The following is a 20,327-nucleotide window of genomic DNA, read 5'->3' on the forward strand; positions in this document are numbered from 1 at the left end:
TATTTTTGCTGTGTTGGGTCTTCGTTTCTGTGCAAGGGCTTTCTCCAGTTGTGGCAAGCGGGGGCCACTCGTCATCGCTGTGCGCGGGCCTCTCACTATCGCGGCCTCTCTTGTTGCGGAGCACAGGCTCCAGACGCGCAGGCTCAGTAGTTGTGGCTCACGGGCCAAGCCGCTCCGCGGCATGTGGGATCCTCCCAGACCAGGGCTCGAACCCATGTCCCCTGCATTAGCAGGCAGACTCTCAACCACTGCGCCACCAGGGAAGCCCATATGTAATGATTTTTATTATTGTCCTAGACCCCTGTAATTCTCTGCCCAGGAAAAGAGGTAACAGGTATAGTTAGTTATGTCAGACTGCGTCACTTCTCTGGCTGTCAGCTGGTTAGACAACTCACACTGTAAAGTCACACAGCAAGTTGGGAAGAGCGCTTTCTAGCGTCTAGAAAGCGTCATGCAGACAGCATGAACACCACAGTTTGAGATACTCCACCAAGGGAATCGCAAAGACACGGGACAACTGCCTATCCAGAAAAAAAAAAAAAGAAAAGCCCACATCAAATTACTTCCAGTCAGCCCTGCTTCAGATCACGGTACAAACTTTCAAAACATAGGCCACACAGTTCAAAACACAGGCCAGTTTTCAACAGCATTTAACATGAATGAGGAAGACTGATGACTCATGTACTTTGTGAATATAAAGCACCGTTACACTTTGCTATGAAGATACAGCTGAATTCTGGGTAATATTTACATAATTGAAGATACTCATAACCTAAATATTAGCCAAGCTGGGGTAAAAAGTTCTTTGGAGTCTATTCTATATATCATTACCATAATGAGTCCTGACTGCTTTGCAAGAAATTAATACTGAACCTTGAGGTTAAACTTGTTTTACATGTTTGAAATAGGTAATTGTATTTACTCAGCCCATTCTGATTAGAATGCCTGTGTAGGAAATTTACTTGTGATTCACACTCCAGTTTTGTAATGGTTAATTCATTCTCTATGACCACACTCACCTAAAAACTTCACCTGCATTTGAATGGCTTGAATTTACCCAGACTTGTCTTCAAGGGTCTTGACTTTCTCCCTAGAGGCCAGTATATGTAAATTAACTTCATGACCACAAAATTAATGCTAAAAAAGCAATGCATATATATTTTCCTCTATGCCAAGTGGATGGATATTAATGGCATTCTTTTTGTGAGCCGTGACCAATGTCCCAAAGACAAATACAGGGACTTCCCTGGTGGCGCACTGGTTAGGAATCCGCCTGCCAATGCAGGGGACACGGGTTTGAGCCCTGGTCTGGGAAGATCCCACATGCCGCGGAGCAACTAAGCCCATGCGCCACAACTACTGAGCCTGTGTTCTAGAGCCCGCGAGCCTCAACTACTGAGCCCGTGAGCCACAACTACTGAAGCCTGCATGCCTAGAGACCATGCTCTGCAACTGGAGAAGCCACCGCAATGAGAAACCCATGCACGGCAACCAAGAGTAGCCCCTGCTCACCACGACTAGAGAAAGACCGCGTGCAGCAACGAAGACCCAATGCAGCCAAAAATAAATAAATAAAAATAAAAATGCAGATGAAGTGCATAACCTAGAAATATCTAAAAATTTAAGAAAAAGTTGGGGGGAGGGTTAAATTAGGTGATTGGCATCAATATATACACACTGCTATATATAAAATGGATAACCAACAAGGACCTACTGTATAGCACAGGGAGCTATAGTTATATTTTGTAATAACCTATAAGTGAAAAGAATCTGAAAAAATATATATATATAAAAAACTGAATCACTGTGCTGTACACCTGAAACATGACATTGTAAATCATTTATACTTCAAAATAAATATATAATAAAATGCACGATTTCATGTAATAAACATAAGAAAAATTTAGGTATATCATGAATGCACAGAATATATGTAGATACTAGTCTATCCTTACATAGGTATAAGGGGGGTGATATTTAATATAAAATTAATGTAAGTTTCCTGTTCTATAACTTTGCTTTCAAAGAATCACATTACCACACAGTATGCTTCTCTCGTAACTGGAGAAACTGCATATCATCACAGGTAAGAGGTTTTTTAAAATATGTAACGTTTCCAATACTGTATTAAGAATATAACTGTAGGGACTTCCCTGGTGGTCCAGTGGTAAAGAATCCGCCTTGCAATGCAGGGGACATGGGTTCGATCCCTGGTCAGGGAACTAAGATCCCACATGCCACGGGGCAACTAAGCCTGCATGCCACAACTACTGAGCTCACGCGCCTCAACTACAGCCTGCATGCTGCAAACTACAGAGCCCATGTGCCACAACTACAGAAGAGAAAACCCACACACCACAGCTAGAGAGAAGCCCGCATGCTGCAACGAAAGATCCCACAGGCCTCAATGAAGATCCCACATGCTGCAACTAAGACCCAACGCAGCCAAAAATAAATTAAATAATAATCTATGAAAAAAAAACTATTGAAAAAAGAATATAACTGTAATACTGTATGCCATAAAAATTTTATAACGAGCTTCCCTGGTGGCACAGTGTTTAAGAATCCGCCTGCCAACGCAGGGGACACGAGTTTGAGCCCTGGTCTGGGAAGATCCCACATGTCATGGAGCAACTAAGCCCACATGCCACAACTACTGAGCCTGTGCACTAGAGCCCGCGAGCCACAACTTCTGAAGACCGCACGCCTAGAGCTGGTGCTCCGCAACAAGAGAAGCCACTTCAGAGAAGCCTGCACACCGCAACAAAGAGCAGCCCCTGCTCGCCGCAACTAGAGAAAGCCTGCGTGCAGCAACGAAGAACCAACACAGCCAAAAAAAAAAATTTATAACGGGCTTCCCTGGTGGCGCAGTGGTTAATAATCCGCCTGCCAATGCAGGAAGCATGCGTTTGAGTCCTGGTCCGGGAAGAACCCACATGCCGCAGAGCAACTAAGCCCGTGCACCACAACTACTGAGCCTGCACTCTAGAGTCTGTGAGTCACAACTACTGAGCCTGTGTGCCACAGCTACTGAAACCCATGTGCCTAGAGCCTGTGCTCCGCAACAAGAGAAGCCACCGCAATGAGAAGTCTGCACAGCACAATCAAGATTAACTCCTCCTCGCCACAACCAGGGAAAGCCCACACGCAGCAAAAAAGACCCAATGCAGCCAAAAATAAATAAATTTTTAAAAATTTTATAACGATTAGTATATAGGCTAGGCAACCGTGAAGCAATTGTATTGATTACACCAGGCTACCAAAAAGCAATCATATTCCTTGCTGATTCTTACCAGTGCATGAATCATTATACCTGTAAATAAACGAATTTTTCATATCACCTTTTCATTTTCAACGGGTACACGTAACATCTAGTGTTGTCTATCATTTAAGATAATACAGATGTACATACTGAGATGGTCCATCTCGTAAACAGATGACGAATTTGGCAGTACAGTACTGTATTTTCCTTATGATTCTCTAACAATTTTTCTCTAGCTTATTTCATTCTAGGAATACAGTAAATGATACCTGTAACACAGACAAAACATGTTAATTGACTGTTCATTGTTGTAAGGCTTCCGGTCAACAGTTATTAGCAACTTTGGGGGAGTCAAAAGTTATACGTGGATTTTTGACTAAATGGGGGTCAGAGCCCACAAGCCCCAAGTTGTTCAAGGGGCAGCCTCATATAAAAAGACATGAATCCAGTGGGTCTCTCACTCCATTCCAATGAGTCTATGTGACACTGTGCAAAGTAAGACTGAACCAACTTCTGAAAGCTAAGAGTTGTCCGGGTAGTGTTTGTGGCCACATTAATAGGCATTTAGCTTCTTTAAAGCAATAAACCAAAGAACCCAACAGAAACGAATAGGCAGAGAATATGACAGGGTACTCAGAAAAAGGAATTAACATGGCCAATAAAACATATGAAAACATGTTCAACCTGAGACAAAGAAATGCAAGCTGCCACTTTCCCACATATCAGCAAGTTTGATGGAGAGAGGAAAAAACACACTCATACATCTATTTTTCATAGGAGTATAAATACTCGCAACCATTTTTGGATGGCGACATTTATTAAGATTAACACGGCATACACTTTGACCTACCAGTATTCACTACAAGGTATTTACATTCTGGATATACTTTAAAAAGTATGTGTGCTGTGTATTTTCACAGCAGCAGCTTTTGTAGTAATATCAAAAGACGAGAAATAAATGAGGGCTGGGAGCATATTCATGTCATAAAATGCTACTAAAGCTGTTCAAAAGAGTAATATGGAAATGTTACCAATTATATGGTGTGATACCTGTGTAGATTTGATACAAATATATAATCAAATACAAAGATATAAAACTTAATATAAACTGAATGCATATATATATATGAATGTGTGTATGTAGGCAGCTAATACTTTCTGGAAGGACATAAGAAAACACTTTTCATTTTATATCATTCTGTTGTATTTACATTTCTAACTTGGCCATCAACTCTGCTTCCCTCTCCCTGTCCTTGCTTACCCCAGTGAGAAAGTGGTCATGCAGATCCTGAGTTTGTTTCAGGAACCACTTGAGTTCAACACTTAAAAACATTCATCACTGGAGGGTATAGATCAACAGCTCTCAGCTCTGACGGTGCACTGGGAGGCCTTAAAGAAAAGAAGCCTGACAGTTTGGTCCAACCCCCAAAACTCTTAATTAGTACAGGGTGCATCCTCACACTGGGATTCCTAAGAACCGCCCAAGTGATTCTAAAATGCAGTCAGTGAGTGGTAAGAACCATCGGTACATGTCACTTTAATTATTCCTCCATGACAAATAACGACCTAATGGGCTGTATGACAGCAGGAATCAAGTGTCTGAGACCATGGGCAGAGTCACCAGCACCTCCTGCCCACATTAGGAATTTGAGGCCCAAATAAAGGCCACATCCATATGCCACGCCTCTCCTGCTGTGTGAAAATTAGCTTTCACTGATTTTGTGGTCTTAGCTGAGGTCCTGTTTGTAGGGACTGTGGACTATTCTGGTTTACGTCCTCACACTGCTTTTAAGTTTTAAATAATTAGTTTAAGCCACACTATCCTCCCCCACACTAGCCTTTGAACAAATTTAACTTAACAAAAAAAGACAGGTATCGCTACCTCAACAGATGACATAAAGCCCATGTACATTCTTCTGTTAAATTTGCTAGCCACAAAGTCATATCTTGGCAATGTTTTCTTAAAGAGTGAATATTAGCTAAGTAATTCCAAAGAATCGATTTAGCAAGCAAGTTTCTCTAAATCTATGATTAACTTTGCCATTAAGCCAGTTAACAGCCATATAAAATATGTATTTTTGCAAGAATATAGCTGACCAAAAGGAAGGGAAAAATAGCAAATTCCAGAAATAAGTGCTACATAAATACTCACAGACTTAGACATGCTATACACAGCTGCTACCATTTAGGCAAGGTTTCTTTAGATGACTTACACAGTCTCTTTTTGAGTGGAAAATGCACGCACACGCTCTCAAGGTGAGCCCAGTCTTAGAGCCTTAATGGAAGTAAATATAACTTCTAAATTTTTAGAAATTATATCTTCTAAATGTAACTTCTAATAAATACAGTAAAATGAGCTCAACTTGAGGGTCTTAACAGACACAATCTTACTTTTCAAAATATAACCTGAATACAGAACTCCTTACAAGTAGTATCTGAAGTGTGAGCCATCATATATATTTTTATTTTATTACAAGATATTTTAAAATTTGAGCAGATACAACTGTGACAGAAAACCAGCTTCATACCAAAAATACACTTTCAATTACTTTATCAAGCAAATAAAAATTTATTTGCTTTTTCTAGAAGTTAATGTACAGTAAAAATTTAATATTGTACATGACAAACATGTAATTAAGCATACAAAAGGAACATGTATTCAATGTTCAGAAACAAAAGTAAAAATAAATAGCAATGATAAAACTTTGAAAAAAATAATGCACATTTTAGTTGTGGAAAATATGATTCTTAATTATATATACAGTTATACTTAATAGAAAGCCATCTCTTTATAATTGCACAAAACACGGGACCAGTAAAGCATAATTTTTATGGCATGTAATACTATAATCCTAGGTTGTTTGTTGCTTAAGTCCAGGATATAAAACACTTAGGTTTGTAATATAATAAAAGGTATGCAGTACTGTTGGAGAAAGATTGTCTTCCTCAACTCATATTAACCTGTAGTACTCCTACAAAAGGCTGTACAGGAAATTTCACAAAAAGAAATAGTAAACAATCACTGTGCCCACTCCATGCGGACTAAGCAGCCAAAAATGGGCTTCCAAGTAAATGTGGTGGGGCATTTAATATTTTTATATTTTTATACTAAAAATCATTATTTTTTTCTGTAAAAACACTTTGTGTTTAATAACCATGATCGGCAATCTCAGCACACACAAAAAAATCCTGGCAAAATGGATGGAGTTTCTGCTTACTTTATTTTCATGAATAAAATATTTCAGGAGATAAGAATTTATAGAAAAGAAACATTAATGCTCAATTACTTACAACTTATCGGGAGGGTTATTCCATTTTTAAAAACCCTGTTTTAAACTTCTCTGTAAGAAAATCAAAGGTAACATTTCCATTTGTATTATGGCACAGCCCTCAAGTCAGAGAAAAATACACTTTGGGGAACCAGAAAAGACTGCACAAAGGTTAGGGGAATCCTGAAAACCTCTTGGTGAAAAACACTTGAGTCCTCTAGGGTAATAAAAAAATATGTGTGACTTAATTATAAATATTTACATTTCAAAGCAGAATCATGAGTTAGCTATGTAGCTGCTCAATACCAATGATTCACAGGCATTTCAAAAGGTGTGATAGTGTGTCCACAATATTTGTGTCCACACTTGAATGCATAGAATACAGAAAAGATTATGGTTCTTCAGTCTGTTACGTATCATATCTATAACAAAGTTGCTTAAATTTTGAAAGCTATACAACCAGAAAGACGGAGCAAATATTTTTTAGTATCTCACATAAAATACACTTTAAGTACTACTGATTTCACTCATTTGCTCGACAACTTGTCCTAAGATCTCATCAACTACATCGACATCATAATTCACTTGCTGAAGATCGAGATCAGGTACAATCATGGCCAGGAGCTGTCCTACGTTAACTCGAAGAGATCGAAGTTTGAGGCTGCAAATACAAACATTACACCTATTAGACGAACATTATAACAATACAGTTTAATATTCAGGTAGGCCTTATAATTTAAGGGAAACATTAAAATGGGATCTCTGTAGAATGATATACAAACTAAATGAAAAGCAAAACTTCCTCAAGAGAACTAGATTTAACAATTCATTTAACTTAATAATTCATAATTTAATAACTAAGTATAATATTTATCTGTTGGTATGTAGAGTATTTCAAAACACTAGCAGCTCTGTTTGGTTCCAACTATTACAAATTTTAATTCGAGACTGGAGAAAAGATGAACTGGTAAAATACATAAATTACAAGATGTTATTTACAATTGAAAATCTTGTTATCACCTGGAAATCAATAATGATACACTAGTGAGAACACTGGTCTAAGAATAAGAATGTGTCACTTTGAAGTTCAGCTTCCTTTTGAGCAAAGTGAATTGAATTGTTCCCTAAAACATGTTCTATGAGATATCCATAGTAGTATAAAAGGAAAAAGAAATGGTCCTGTGGTCAAATAAGCTTATACAACTTTGGGTTAAATAATGGTAAAAAGACTTTTTAAAATGCAGGATTTCTGGGACTTCCCTGGTGGCGCAGTGGACAGGACTCTGCACTCCCAATGCAGGGCACCTGGGTTCAAACCCTGGTCAGGGAACTAGATCCCACATGCATGCCGCAACTGGGAGTTCACATGCCACTACCAAGGAGCCGGTGAGCTGCAACTGAGGAGCCCTGCAGCAGCAACTAAGGAGCCCACCTGCTGCAACAAAGACCCGGTGCAACCAAATAAATAAATATTAAAAAAAAAAAAGCCTTTAAAAAAATAAAATGCAGGATTTCTCTGAACCTATCACATGCTAAAGTTCACTAACTATCCGTTTTACTATGCATTTATTATAAACACTGAGAAACCCTGGATTAAATGATCATTATCATTCCTTCCGTTTTCTATACTGTATCTATCTGAATATCCAGATTCTAGACTTCAAACTTCTACAACTACACAGCAAGCAGCCTTTGCGGCAAAGATTGAGACGCCTAGGTCAAGAGAATATTACAGTTGTTTTTGTTCTGCCCCCTCCCAAAATATAAGAAGTCTACATTTAGTTTAGATACTGATCTTTCTAGGGTGGAAATCTCTGAAGGAGCGAGCTGCTCATCCTTGGGTTGACAACGCATAAAAATGTGATTTTAAATATGTTTTTTGTGAGCTTATGTTAAGATTCCATTGGACCTTTGATAAAATTTTACATCATGCCCATACCAGCTGTTTTTTGTCCAAGGTTTCCCACTCATCTTCAATCAGAGGCCCATTTCTATACAAAAAATAGAAAAAGGCCAGTATGACCCTACAACCATCTTTGACCTATCCTATCCTTTAAGTCTTTTGACTGTCCTGGCTAATTCCTCCTCTCTACAGGACACATCACAAATCCCTATTTTAGTACACAGAACAGGACTGAGAGAAACATTGTGAGCTCCATATGCAATTTTAAATATTCAAATAGCCACATTAAAAAGTAAGATGAAATAAATTTTAGTTACATATAAAATATTATTTCATCATATAACCAAAATATTGAGGCATTTTATTTATTTATTTTTTCATACCAGGGCATCAAAATCCAGCATGTATTTTATACTTAAAGCACATCTCAATTCAGACTAGCTAGATTTCAAGTGTCAGTGGCCAAATGTGTCTATACTGTCTTGGAAAGCACAGGTCTAAAAGATCATCAGTTACTCAAAGTTTAGTGTGCAAGTGAGTCATCTGGGAGATTGTTTAAAAGTTTCCAATTTAATCAACTGCACTGTGGTCCAAGGATCTGCATTTTTACAAGCACCACAGAGGTTTGTGGTTCCCATTTTCAGAAACACCAGTTGGGGTTTTTTTTTCTGACCCCTTGCCCCCCCATGCTTATATGTACTGATCTATTCATTCTATTTCCATGAATAGATTTAATGAAATCCTTTAAAACCTTAAGCTAAAAAATTAAGTCATAATATAATTAATGTCAAGTAAGGATGGTAAATTATTTCTCAACAATAGTACATTTTAGGTATCAAGTTTTATCATACTAGCAAGAAGAGTTGCACTATTTTTAATGACTATTTTTGTGGGTTTTTTTCTCTCTTGAATGGTTATCAACAGACCACCAATACTGTCAGAACCCCAAGCCCATTTAATATCTTCCTGAGAGAGGGTAATCATTCATTTACTGTTTTCTTATTTTCACAGAACTTCTTCCTAATTAATCACCTGTAATTAGGAATCACCTGTAATGGCAATTTTTAGTAATTTTGTGATTTCCTAAAAGTTAAAATTGGGGAAGGCATGTAGTAAAATGAGGTAGCAAACCATAAAGAAATGGTGCCAAGTACAGAAATTAAAGAAATCAAGGTCAAAAAGTAAGTTTCATGAAATAGACCCTTGTCTTCTAGTCATTGCCTAATTCAGCCCATCCTTCAATATCTGGCTCAATTTTCACTTTTTCCCAAAAAACATTCCAAACCACTCTGACCAATCAGAGCTTAATTCCTTTGAAATTCCTATTTCATTTAAGTTCACAAAATTGTTAGTTCCTTGAAGGGAAGAATGATGACATGTACTTCTTTTGTATCTCTGTCCATCAGAACGTTGGGATCACAGCAGCCAATAACTTCTTTTGCAAGAACAATGTTTGATGTGCACTAGCAAATAAGTATCATGCTAACCAGAACTGCAGCCCTAGCCAAATACCTCATTTCATATTACCTTTCCCCATCAGTATAATTTACAGACTCCTCGATGTTACTTGACGTTGACACATCTCCAATTTGCCGACTTGTAGATTTTAATTGTTCGATTTCAGTTTTCAGTTCTTCACACTGCAAACGGATTTGTGATTTTTCCATTTCCAATAATTCAACCTGACAAAAAATTAATTAATTTTATAACTGTACAATTTAAAAATACTAATGTCAAAGTGCAAATTTAAGCTAAGAAATGTACAAAATCCTGCTTGATGAAAATTATTACCATAAAAAAATTAGGGCACCTCCCCGCTCCAAAAAGAAAACCAAAAAAACACACACAAAACACAATAGCTTTCTATAAATAAAGCTTCATTTGCTTAGTTTCAGCTCTATATCTTTTTACATTAGAAGAATACAAAATGTTAATTAAAGCATGACTAAAAACAAATGGGGGCTTCCCTGGTGGCACAGTGGTTGAGAGTCCGCCTGCCGATGCAGGGGATGCGGGTTCGTGCCCTGGTCCGGGAAGATCCCACATGCCGCGGAGTGGCTGGGCCCATGAGCCATGGCCGCTGAGCCTGCGCGTCCGGAGCCTGTGCTCCGCAACGGGAGAGGCCACGACAGTGAGAAGCCCGCGTACCACCAAAAAAAACCCCAAAAACAAAAAAACAAATGAGACCTAAAAACTGAAAAACCAAGATAAAAATGCCCAAATTATGTTGAGGTCATAGTGACTTTCACTTCTTGCACACTCACCAGCAGTAAGTTACAACAGAAAGCTTATATTTTTTATGTATTTTGTCATCTAGCTCCTGAGCCAACACATCAAGCGGAATGTCTGAATAAGCATTTATGCCGGCAGTATTTCCAGAAGAAGGGGCAATTCGGTACCATACTGTCGTTTCCAAATTCCTTTTAGCAGAGAAACTCTCCTTTCAAACACCATGTAAATATAATACGTAAAATATTTTTCAAAGGAGCTACCCAAATTTGAACTAGGGGCTCCTCCTTCCTCAGTCAAAGAACCCCCAAATAAAGACTACATTTCCAAGGCATCCACTGGCCAGGTGACTAAGTTCTGACAGATGGCATATAAGCAGCTTTCAGAAACTGCACTCCTTCTCTTTCCTGTTGCCTGGAATGTAGATATACGTTGGCTGGATCTGAAGAGCCATCTCCGACCACAAGCGCAGTGGTCCGAGTGCTTTGCTTTGAGAAGCAAAGCAACGATGTAGAAGGAGCCTGTGTCTCTGATGACTGTGCAGCTGCTACTGTTATGTGGGGTTTTATGTCACCTTCAAAGGAACCTAATCATAAGTAATACAGGGTACCTCTATAAAATAAGGTATTGTCATCTACCCTGTGTGGTTATTTGCAGGCTTATTAATAACGGACTAGAACTCCTGGCATGTTAGTAACTGAGCGTCCCAGTGGGAATGAACAGGACGATTCCTCACTGCACAGCAGTGTCCTTGCGCACTACAGGACATTTACCAGACCCGGTTCCCACCCATTCGATTCCAACAATGCCCATCCCTTCAAGACATTTAAGAACCGAAACTGCCCTACACATTTCCATATGCCCCCAGAAGGACCACTCCCAGTTGAGAACCAGTGGAGTCGGTAAATGGAAATATGATTAAATGATTTATGCCCACCTAGCAACTGGCAGTTAAGCTTTAGATGCCCCCGGACTCCCACGACTCTCACTGTGTTGAATGATGCAACTCACCTCACTTTTATACTGGTCCCTCTCGATACTGCATTTGTCCAGCTGTCTAAATACATCGTCAAGCTGCACAACCATCTCGTCCACTTCACTTTTACTCTCGCTATTGGAACACTGACTGCATTCAGCCTTTACATGTTGCAAAGCACTACACTGTTTTTTCAGCCTTTCTATTTCTTCCAAAGCTTGCCGATACTGAGACACCATATGGTCTGGACTTTCAGATTTACCATTAATACTTTCAAGTAAACATACAGCATCAGTTTCAGTAGACTGATGGCAAGTTTCCTTCTTCACGTATTTGTCATTCATTTCCAGTATCCTCTGCTGTAACACTTTGATTTGGTCAGTAAATACGTGGCACTGTCTTTTATAATTTTCTTTTTCTTGGGTGACAAGAAGCAGCTCATTTCTTAGTTCATTTAATTGGCAACCAGCATCACCAGCAGATTTATCAAAGATTTCCTGGGTTTCACGTATCTTTCCTTCAGTTTCCACACAGGATGGCAGTATGGCTGTGTCATTTCTTACATCTATCTCATCTTCAATAGTTTCTTCCTTTTTAACGACTAAACTTGGTACTTCAGTCTGGGTGGCTGCAGTGGTTCCCTGATTGCACCTGGATGATGAGGTGCCTGTTGAACTAGTCTGGCCACACGGTTCATTATCACCCACAGGCTCCACCTGAACACCGCTCTGCTCCATGTGACTCGGTTGCAATTTCACTTCAATATCATCGTCTACTGCAGGCTTGGGAGTACTGTTTTCTTCTAAGATGATGACATCTTCATCATCATCATCATCTTTATAAGAATTTTCAAATGCTGGATTACTCAATCTCCGATTCTTTGCATTCAAAATTGAGGAACGAGTAGAGAGTCTCCGTTTCAGGCTGGAAAAAATTTCATATATGAAATATAAGATTATAAAATGTAGATATGGAAAAAATAGACGACCTTGAAGTAATCTATCTTGAAATTCTAAGAAATGGCCATGTTCATTTAAAAAAAAATGATATATTACACAGTACTGCCCAATGATTTAATGAAGTAGAGATTATTTTCTCCTTTTACAGATAAGGAAACAACTATTGAGAGCTCTTTTTAAAAGTAGCACATCCTGGGCTTCCCTGGTGGCGCAGTGGTTGAGAGTCCGCCTGCGGATGCAGGGGACACGGGTTTGTGCCCCGGTCCAGGAAGATCCCACATGCTGGGGAGCCGCTGGGCCCATGAGCCATGGCCGCTGAGCCTGCGCGTCCGGAGCCTGCGCTCCACAACGGGAGAGGCCACAGCAGTGAGAGGCCCGCGTACCGCAAAAGAAAAAAAAAAAAAAGTAGCACATCCTTATACTGCCAAATATCTCTTCATTTGATGCCTTCTGGCATTTCAATGTAACATGTCCAAACAGAATGCCACCACCCACCCCAGGGCTGCTCTCTGAATTCCAGAGCTCAGTGAATGACATTGCCATTCCCGTTTGCCCATCAGAATTTTTATAAACGTTCAGTGATCAAAGGTGAACCACAAAGTAAACCAGCATGCCCTATCCTTTCATGGAAAACAATTTCCCCTGCATTAAAAATTGCCTCATTTTCTTCATCTGCTTAGTTTTCTGTGAATTTATCACCAATTGATTACTTTTTGCCTCACTTAGAGGGATATCTGTACTGATTTGCTATTTGGGCCTTATGTGTTAAGACCTCATTTCTCAAGAAGGATTTTCCCCTTTCTTAGGCTTACTCTCTCATATGGAGAGGACATAATCTCCAATAAAATCTTGAGAAAGGGTACATATGACATAAAGAAATGTGAAATTTTGCATGGTGAAAATATCTTTATTCACCTCTCAAGTTCACTGCTGGCTTGAAAAATATAGACTTCCAGATTGGGAATTACTTTCTCAAAACTTTAAAAGCATCAATCCATTGTTATCTACCATTCATTGTTCCTGCCATTCTGATTCCTGATCTTTTGAATATAGTCTGTGTTTTTCCTCTCTGAGATATTTCTTACCTTTTCCAGCCACTATGCTGTGTATTTAGTGGCAATTAAGTCTTTCTTATATTATTTCTCTCCCTTTGTTCTCTGATTTCCCACTCTGAAATGTCCTCACTCAGATGTCGGCCCCTCCAGTACGTCGTCTCTTCTTTTTTCTACCTTCCAACCATTTCTTTTCGTTCTAGGAGATTTATCTGTTAAACATCTACCCACCTCTCAATAAATTTCACATGGTTTCTTCTACTCCCTTTGTTTCAGTTTTGTACATCTGGAGATCCTTGGCTATATTTCTATTTCAGACTAGAAGCAGTGAGGTCTGGGAAAGTGAAGGATGCTCAGGCTGTCATCATCTTCTACAGCTTTTCTCTTGGGAGCCCAGTGAGGCAAGGAAGGGAGGGGGATTTCTTCCACTCAGCATTCAAACTTTCCCTTACTTCTGCTTCCAAAACAGTGGCTCACCCACATCTTCAGCAGTAGAAACTGCTCCAGAAAGTAAACTCCCTGCCTTCTGACAGAGGAGGAGAAGCAGCACTGTTGGACTTCGCAGGCTGGGAAGAGGTCCAGGGAACTACTCTTCCTTAAACTTTCATACAAGCTTCCTGTTCTCACCCCTATTTTCCACCTTCAGAAGTTCCCAATGCTTCCAAGTTCTGAGACTGTCTAGGGATCAACGGAGTTAAGCATTTAATTGGAAACTGTCCTATTATTTTTCTTACCAGGCCAATTCCTATTTGTCTCTCTCAAGACTTAGTTTAGGTACACCTTTCCACAGACTTTGGCTCTATGAATTTAAGAATAAATACAGGCTTTAAAAATTAATGAAGGGGACTTCCCTGGTGGTCCAGTGGTAAAGAATCCTCCTTACAATACAGGGGACGCAGGTTCGATCCCTGGTCAGGGAACTAAGATACCACATGCCGAGGGGCAACTAAACCCGTACACCAAAACTACTGAGCCCCCGTGCCTCAACTAGAGACCCTGCGTGTTGCAAACTATAGAGCCCATGTGCTCTGGAGCACACACCACAACAAAGAGAGAAAACTCACAGGCCGCAACTAGAGAGAAGCCCAGGCACTGCAGCAAAGAGCCCATGTGCCGCAACTAAGACCCGACACAGCCAAAAATAAAATAAATATATATTTTTTTAATTTAATGAAAAGTTTTACTCTATTCTCTTCTTCCATTTTGATGGCAGTCATATCCGAAATTAAATTCCCTTATCACGTCTGTAACATTACAAATTTTACTTTTTCTTACTTTGTAACCATCTTTATGAAGAAAAGCCAATATTATGGAGACTAGTTAAAAAAAATTCACACATGTTCTCAGTTAAGGAGCAATTCAGCCACAAACTAAGACCTCAAAATGTAGGCTATAAACAGCAAACTATTTCAAAACATGCCCTCCCTGATGTATATATGCATTAAGACAATTTCTAATCTTTTCTGAATTTTCAAAAATCCTTTTAAGAATTTAATGAAGGCTACAAAACCTCTCGGAACGTCTGGCCTCACTATTTCAGAGAATCTTGTTTCAATGTTTCTCTTTCGATAACAAATATCAGATGGAGTCAGTCTAATGTACTAGTTCATTGGCGTCACACGCCTTTTCCCCTGTGTCCATTCTATCCCCTTCGAATGGGCCACCGTGCAGAGCACTTACTGCTTTCAGAATTTCAGGGACCAACCTAAGTACCAGCTCATCATACAGCCTTCCCGACCACTCCAGTCAAAAGAGCTGACTGTCCAATTCATGTATCACTCACACCTTTCTTCCTCTTCCTTCTCCATCCACTCATCCGAAGTGCACAGCATGTCATGGGCTATGCTAAGAACGTATGGGTCACATTTGACATTACAGCGTTGTACTGTTAATTGCTTCAGGTTTTTCTTTACTCAGATACTGATAATCTTAAAAGCAGGAATTTTCATACTATACAGAATTTCAAAGAGGTGACAATTTGATCAATCTCCACAATAAAAACAATTAATGTTCTTTTAATTGATTTAAACAGGTAACGTAAATGGAGTGGGGGTAAGTTCAGACAATGAAAGCAAAGTAACTTGTCCTTAAGACTTTTCACATGCATGTCAACTACACTTTCTTAGAAGCGTATTACTGCATTGAAGTGTCAAGTAAAGCTGTTTAATATTTATTCCCCAAATGGAAAAACACATTTTAGCCACTGACCTGTTATTCTCAGGTTCAGACTGGGGTGAACCTCGATGATTATTTATAAGTCTCGTTGCATAAGTATTTGCCGCTTCTGAAAGATGTGCTCTTGGAACATTTTCCTTAATGGGAGGAAAGCTTTGACTTGACACAGGAGTTGTTGGAAACAAGAGTTCAGCAGGAATCTGTTGAAGGAAAAAAAACTGATCTTAAAGAAATTTTTAAAGTGTGTCATGTTCCAAACACAAGATATTCTTTCCCCTTTCCGCCATGCCAGGACGCACTGAGAACTATCCTAACCACATAAACTCCTTGTGCTACACCAGACCAGAGAGTGATCAACAATAGGCCAAAGAGCCAAACCCAGCCTGCAAGTGAGCTAGGAATGGTTTTACATGTTTAAATACATGAACAAAACAACAAAACAAAGAAAGAATATGCCACAGAGACTGTATATGGTCCACAAAGCCTAAAATATTTACTATCTGGCCTTTTACTGAAAGATTTGCTGAACTCGGACTATACAGAACGTATAGACATATAATAAAAACTTATTTTTCTAAGAGAAAGAAATTGAGGATAAAGTCACAAAGACACTGCCTTTAAAAACCAAAGTAAGCCCACTATTCTTTTTCTCCCAGTTCTGTTCTCGCCCTCAAACCCTCAGCCTTTACACAACAAAACAATTCAATGTAATGATAAGCACACATACACAACTGCAACAGACCACAACTTCTGATACAAGAAGTACAACTACCTATTTATACACTCAGAAAAAGCTCAACACCATTAAGCATTAAAAATGTAGGGGGTATGGAAGGACTTCCCTGTGGCTCAGTGGTTAAGACTCCACGCTCCTGATGCAGGGCACCTGGGTTCAGGGAACCAGATTCCACATGCATGCTGCAACTAAGACTTTGCCACAACTAAGGAGCCGGCAAGGCGCAACTAAGGAGCACGCCTGCTGCAACTAAGACCTGGCCCAACCAAATAAATAAAATAAAATATATATATTAAAAAAAAGATAGGGGTATGAATTAAGAGATAAAAACTACTATGTATAAAACAGATATGGGCTTCCCTGATGGCGCAGTGGTTAAGAATCCGCCTGCCAATGCAGGGGACACGGGTTCAAGCCCTGGCCAGGGAAGATCCCACATGCCGCGGAGCAACTAAGCCCGTGCACTACAACTACTGAGCCTGAGCGCTATAGCCCTCGAGCCACAACTACTGAGCCCATGTGCTGCAACTACTGAAGCCCGCGCACCTAGAGGCCATGCTCCGCAACAGAAGAAGCCACTGCAATGAGAAGGCGACACACCACAACGAAGAGTAGCCCCCGCTCACTGCAACTAGAGAAAGCCCGCGCACAGCAACGAAAACCCAACACAGCCATAAATAAATAAATAAATGCATAAATAAATAAATGCAACAAGGCCATATTGTACAGCAAGGAAATTATAGCCATTATTTTGTAATAACTTTTATTGGAGTATTATCTGTAAGAATCTGAATCACTATGTTGTACACCTGAAACTAATATAATATTGTAAATCAACCGTACACTATGGTTGAAGGGTCAACACTACAGCTTTGGTCCACGTTAGTACTACCATGTGGCTGCCTGGGTCTTCCTATGAACTTTTCCTTGACTGTCTACCTAACAATAAGATTCTTTTTTTTTTTTTTTTTTTTAATGCGGTACGCGGGCCTCTCACTGTTGTGGCCTCTTCCGCTGCGGAGCACAGGTTCCAGGCGCGCAGGCTCAGCGGCCACGGCCCACAGGCCCAGCCGCTCCGCAGCATGTGGGATCCTCCCAGACCGGGGCACGAACCCATGTCCCCTGCATCAGCAGGCGGAGTCTCAACCACTGCGCCACCAGGAAAGCCCAACAATGAGATTCTTAAAAGAATATCTGCCTTTCCTCAGAAAATGCCCAACTGTATAATAAAATTGAGAAGTTTGAGTGAAGCTGTGGGTTAGAAGTCAGTATTGGGAAAGAGGGTAAGAAGGGGTACAGGAAGAGAAGAGAAATGTGAACTGAATGAACGAGACTGCTTCCATTTGTTATGTAACTCCTAAGCTTAAAATTGAGTATTAGGGCTTCCCTGGTGGCGCAGTGGTTGGGAGTCCGCCTGCCGATGCCGGGGGTGTGGGTTCGTGCCCTGGTCCGGGAGGGTCCTGCGTGCCGCAGAGCGGCTGGGCCCGTGGGCCGTGGCCGCTGGGCCTGCGCGTCTGGAGCCTGTGCTCCGTGGCAGGGGAGGCCACGGTGGTGAGAGGCCCGCATACCGAAAAAAGAAAAAAATTGAGTATTAAATTAATCACAACACAATACAAGACACAGCTATAAAATGGAAGGCCTAATTACCCGAGGGATTGCTTCCGGTTGTCTGATCCTGAATTTTTCCTTGTCTCTTAAAAAAAAAAAAAAGAGGAGAGAGAAAAGAAAAATGTATTTAAATTTACTTCATTATGATTTTTCAATTCTGTTTTCGAATGCCATACTTGCCATTTTACTACTAAGTCAATAAGATAGGTACACTGAACTTTGCTTCAATTTCGTTATAATCAGTGGTAAGGCCTCAGGCAGGGAAGTACTTTCCACCTCTTATCTCAGCAACACCCTAATGTCTTCCACTCCTGCTACTGGATTTATCTTTAAGAACAGTGTACTATAAATCAAAACCACCCAGAAGATCTTCATCAACTCAGCCTTCCGTGTGCAGTACATAAGCCTAACGTTCCCCGTGGTTCACTATCGTTCCCCAGCTTCTCTCTCCCACCTCTATTTTCCATTATCCCCCATTCACATATTTACTGTAGTTAAGCTGAACAAACCACCGCTTCCTACCCAACAAATCCTACCTTTCCTTCAAGGCCTATTACAAAAATGTCCTTCATGGATTTTCCTGATACATTTCCCCATCCCCAGCCAGAAGTAATTTCTCCTTATGGGGTTCCTCACAGGACTGGATCATGCCTTTTACGGGAGTCGTCAACTTTAAATTGATAATACACACATCTCACTTTCCCCGTTAGACCATGAGCTCATAAAGGGCAGTATTCACTTTTGATTCACTGGTGTATAGTCCAAAAGAACAAAACTATACTGTATATTCAAAGTATCCTGTAGATAGGACAGCAATAAACAGCAGGTACTCACAGTATAAACTTTAAAAGCACTTGATGTTATGCACTCCACATCATATCTTTGTTTTTGGAGTCATAATCTTTTTTGGCTATACTGCTTTATCTTGGAGAAATATCAACTAATGCTACAGACACACCACTGTTGATGATCTGGGTATTATTTTCCCACCATACATTAATATAACACTCACTTCTTTTTGTAGGTTTTTTCATAAGTGGGATGCACCAAATCTTCATCTTCAGGCTCTTCTGGAACATCACAATTTCTAGTCAGAAAAATCACATGGGAATAACACGTCACCAGCGCCTATTCATACACCTTGAACAGTACTTTCTGCCTTTCCAAAAAGGCTACTACCAACTATATGGTACCTGAACTGTGGGTCAGGGTTATTGGAGCAATACCATTTTTCTGGAAGTTCATCTATCCCATCTGGTAATTTTCGCCACTTTAGACAGGAATCACATTGAACCCATGTCTGATCAGGACGTTTCCTGTAACAAAATAGCAACTAAATATTAGCATGGAAATATGGATCTAAGTACTTCACTAGACTTTCCACATCATTTCTACCACAAAATGCCCCTATTATTTAATTCTGTCCCTGAAAATTCCGGAACGTTTGACAGTGAGTTAAGATTTTAAAAACAACAATTTTGGCTACCACTGAAGGTTAAAAGTGACAGACCAATTTAAACAAAGTGACTTAGTCTTGTTTAATAGCATACTATTACATTTTTTCTATAATAAAAACTAAAAAACTTAGAAAATACTACAAATGCCTTGCCCTGAAATTTATGTTAAGTTAGCATCTGCAGTGTCAAATCTAATATACTTATTAGCACAATAAACCATTCAAAGTACAGAAAATAGGCAAGTTCTATTACTGTAATTCAAGCAATTTTTATAACTGTATTACATTTTACCCTCTATTATAGCACCTCTCTGAATAACTTAAATGTATATATTCTTTTAGTTTATAAAAGGCTTTCGAGTTGTGGGATTTATTTCTTACTATGGATTAGATTAAAAAGTTTATGAACACTGTAGAATCACCATGCCCTCCAATATCACATCTTGATATTATAGTCACTTATTATTTTTTAAATGTACTTACTGTATATCTTCAACCAGCAAAGTCAGAGGATATTCTGCATTTTTCTTCACTTTCATTTCATTCCAGTAATCATTGAGCTTATCTCCTAGTGCTGTTATTGTAAGCCTTAAAAAAAAGTAAATTATAAAATCAATTCAAGAAAAAAAAGATAAAGATTAAATCTTTGACAAACAGAGAAAGAATAAACAACCTGGTACTGATCATGTGAACACGGAGGGA

The 20,327-nt window shown here is 39.6% G+C and overlaps 1 protein-coding gene across 2 annotated transcripts in view; it reads right to left on the reverse strand.

Annotated features, from left to right (window-relative positions):
* Nucleotides 1-4,961: 4,961 nt before the first annotated feature.
* The window catches only part of MORC3 (MORC family CW-type zinc finger 3), a 42,622-nt gene continuing 27,256 nt past the window's right edge, over nucleotides 4,962-20,327 (reverse strand). The window contains exons 10-18 of one of the 2 annotated variants that reach the window (XM_027100472.1): nucleotides 20,109-20,213; nucleotides 19,363-19,485; nucleotides 19,182-19,256; nucleotides 18,209-18,254; nucleotides 15,859-16,025; nucleotides 11,675-12,563; nucleotides 9,962-10,116; nucleotides 8,471-8,522; nucleotides 7,040-7,192 (exon numbers count right to left, since the gene is read on the reverse strand). In XM_027100472.1, the coding sequence (XP_026956273.1) occupies nucleotides 7,166-7,192; nucleotides 8,471-8,522; nucleotides 9,962-10,116; nucleotides 11,675-12,563; nucleotides 15,859-16,025; nucleotides 18,209-18,254; nucleotides 19,182-19,256; nucleotides 19,363-19,485; nucleotides 20,109-20,213 (1,639 nt within the window). In that variant the 3' untranslated portion in view covers nucleotides 7,040-7,165. Of the gene's footprint in view, nucleotides 7,193-8,470; nucleotides 8,523-9,961; nucleotides 10,117-11,674; nucleotides 12,564-15,858; nucleotides 16,026-18,208; nucleotides 18,255-19,181; nucleotides 19,257-19,362; nucleotides 19,486-20,108; nucleotides 20,214-20,327 lie in introns of both variants that reach the window. The other variant, XM_027100422.1, reaches the window with a different exon arrangement.

This window comes from Aethalodelphis obliquidens, unplaced genomic scaffold (genome assembly GCF_003676395.1).
Source record: "Aethalodelphis obliquidens isolate GAN/ISIS:26980383/991018 unplaced genomic scaffold, ASM367639v1 scaffold1, whole genome shotgun sequence".
Taxonomy (NCBI): domain Eukaryota; kingdom Metazoa; phylum Chordata; class Mammalia; order Artiodactyla; family Delphinidae; genus Aethalodelphis; species Aethalodelphis obliquidens.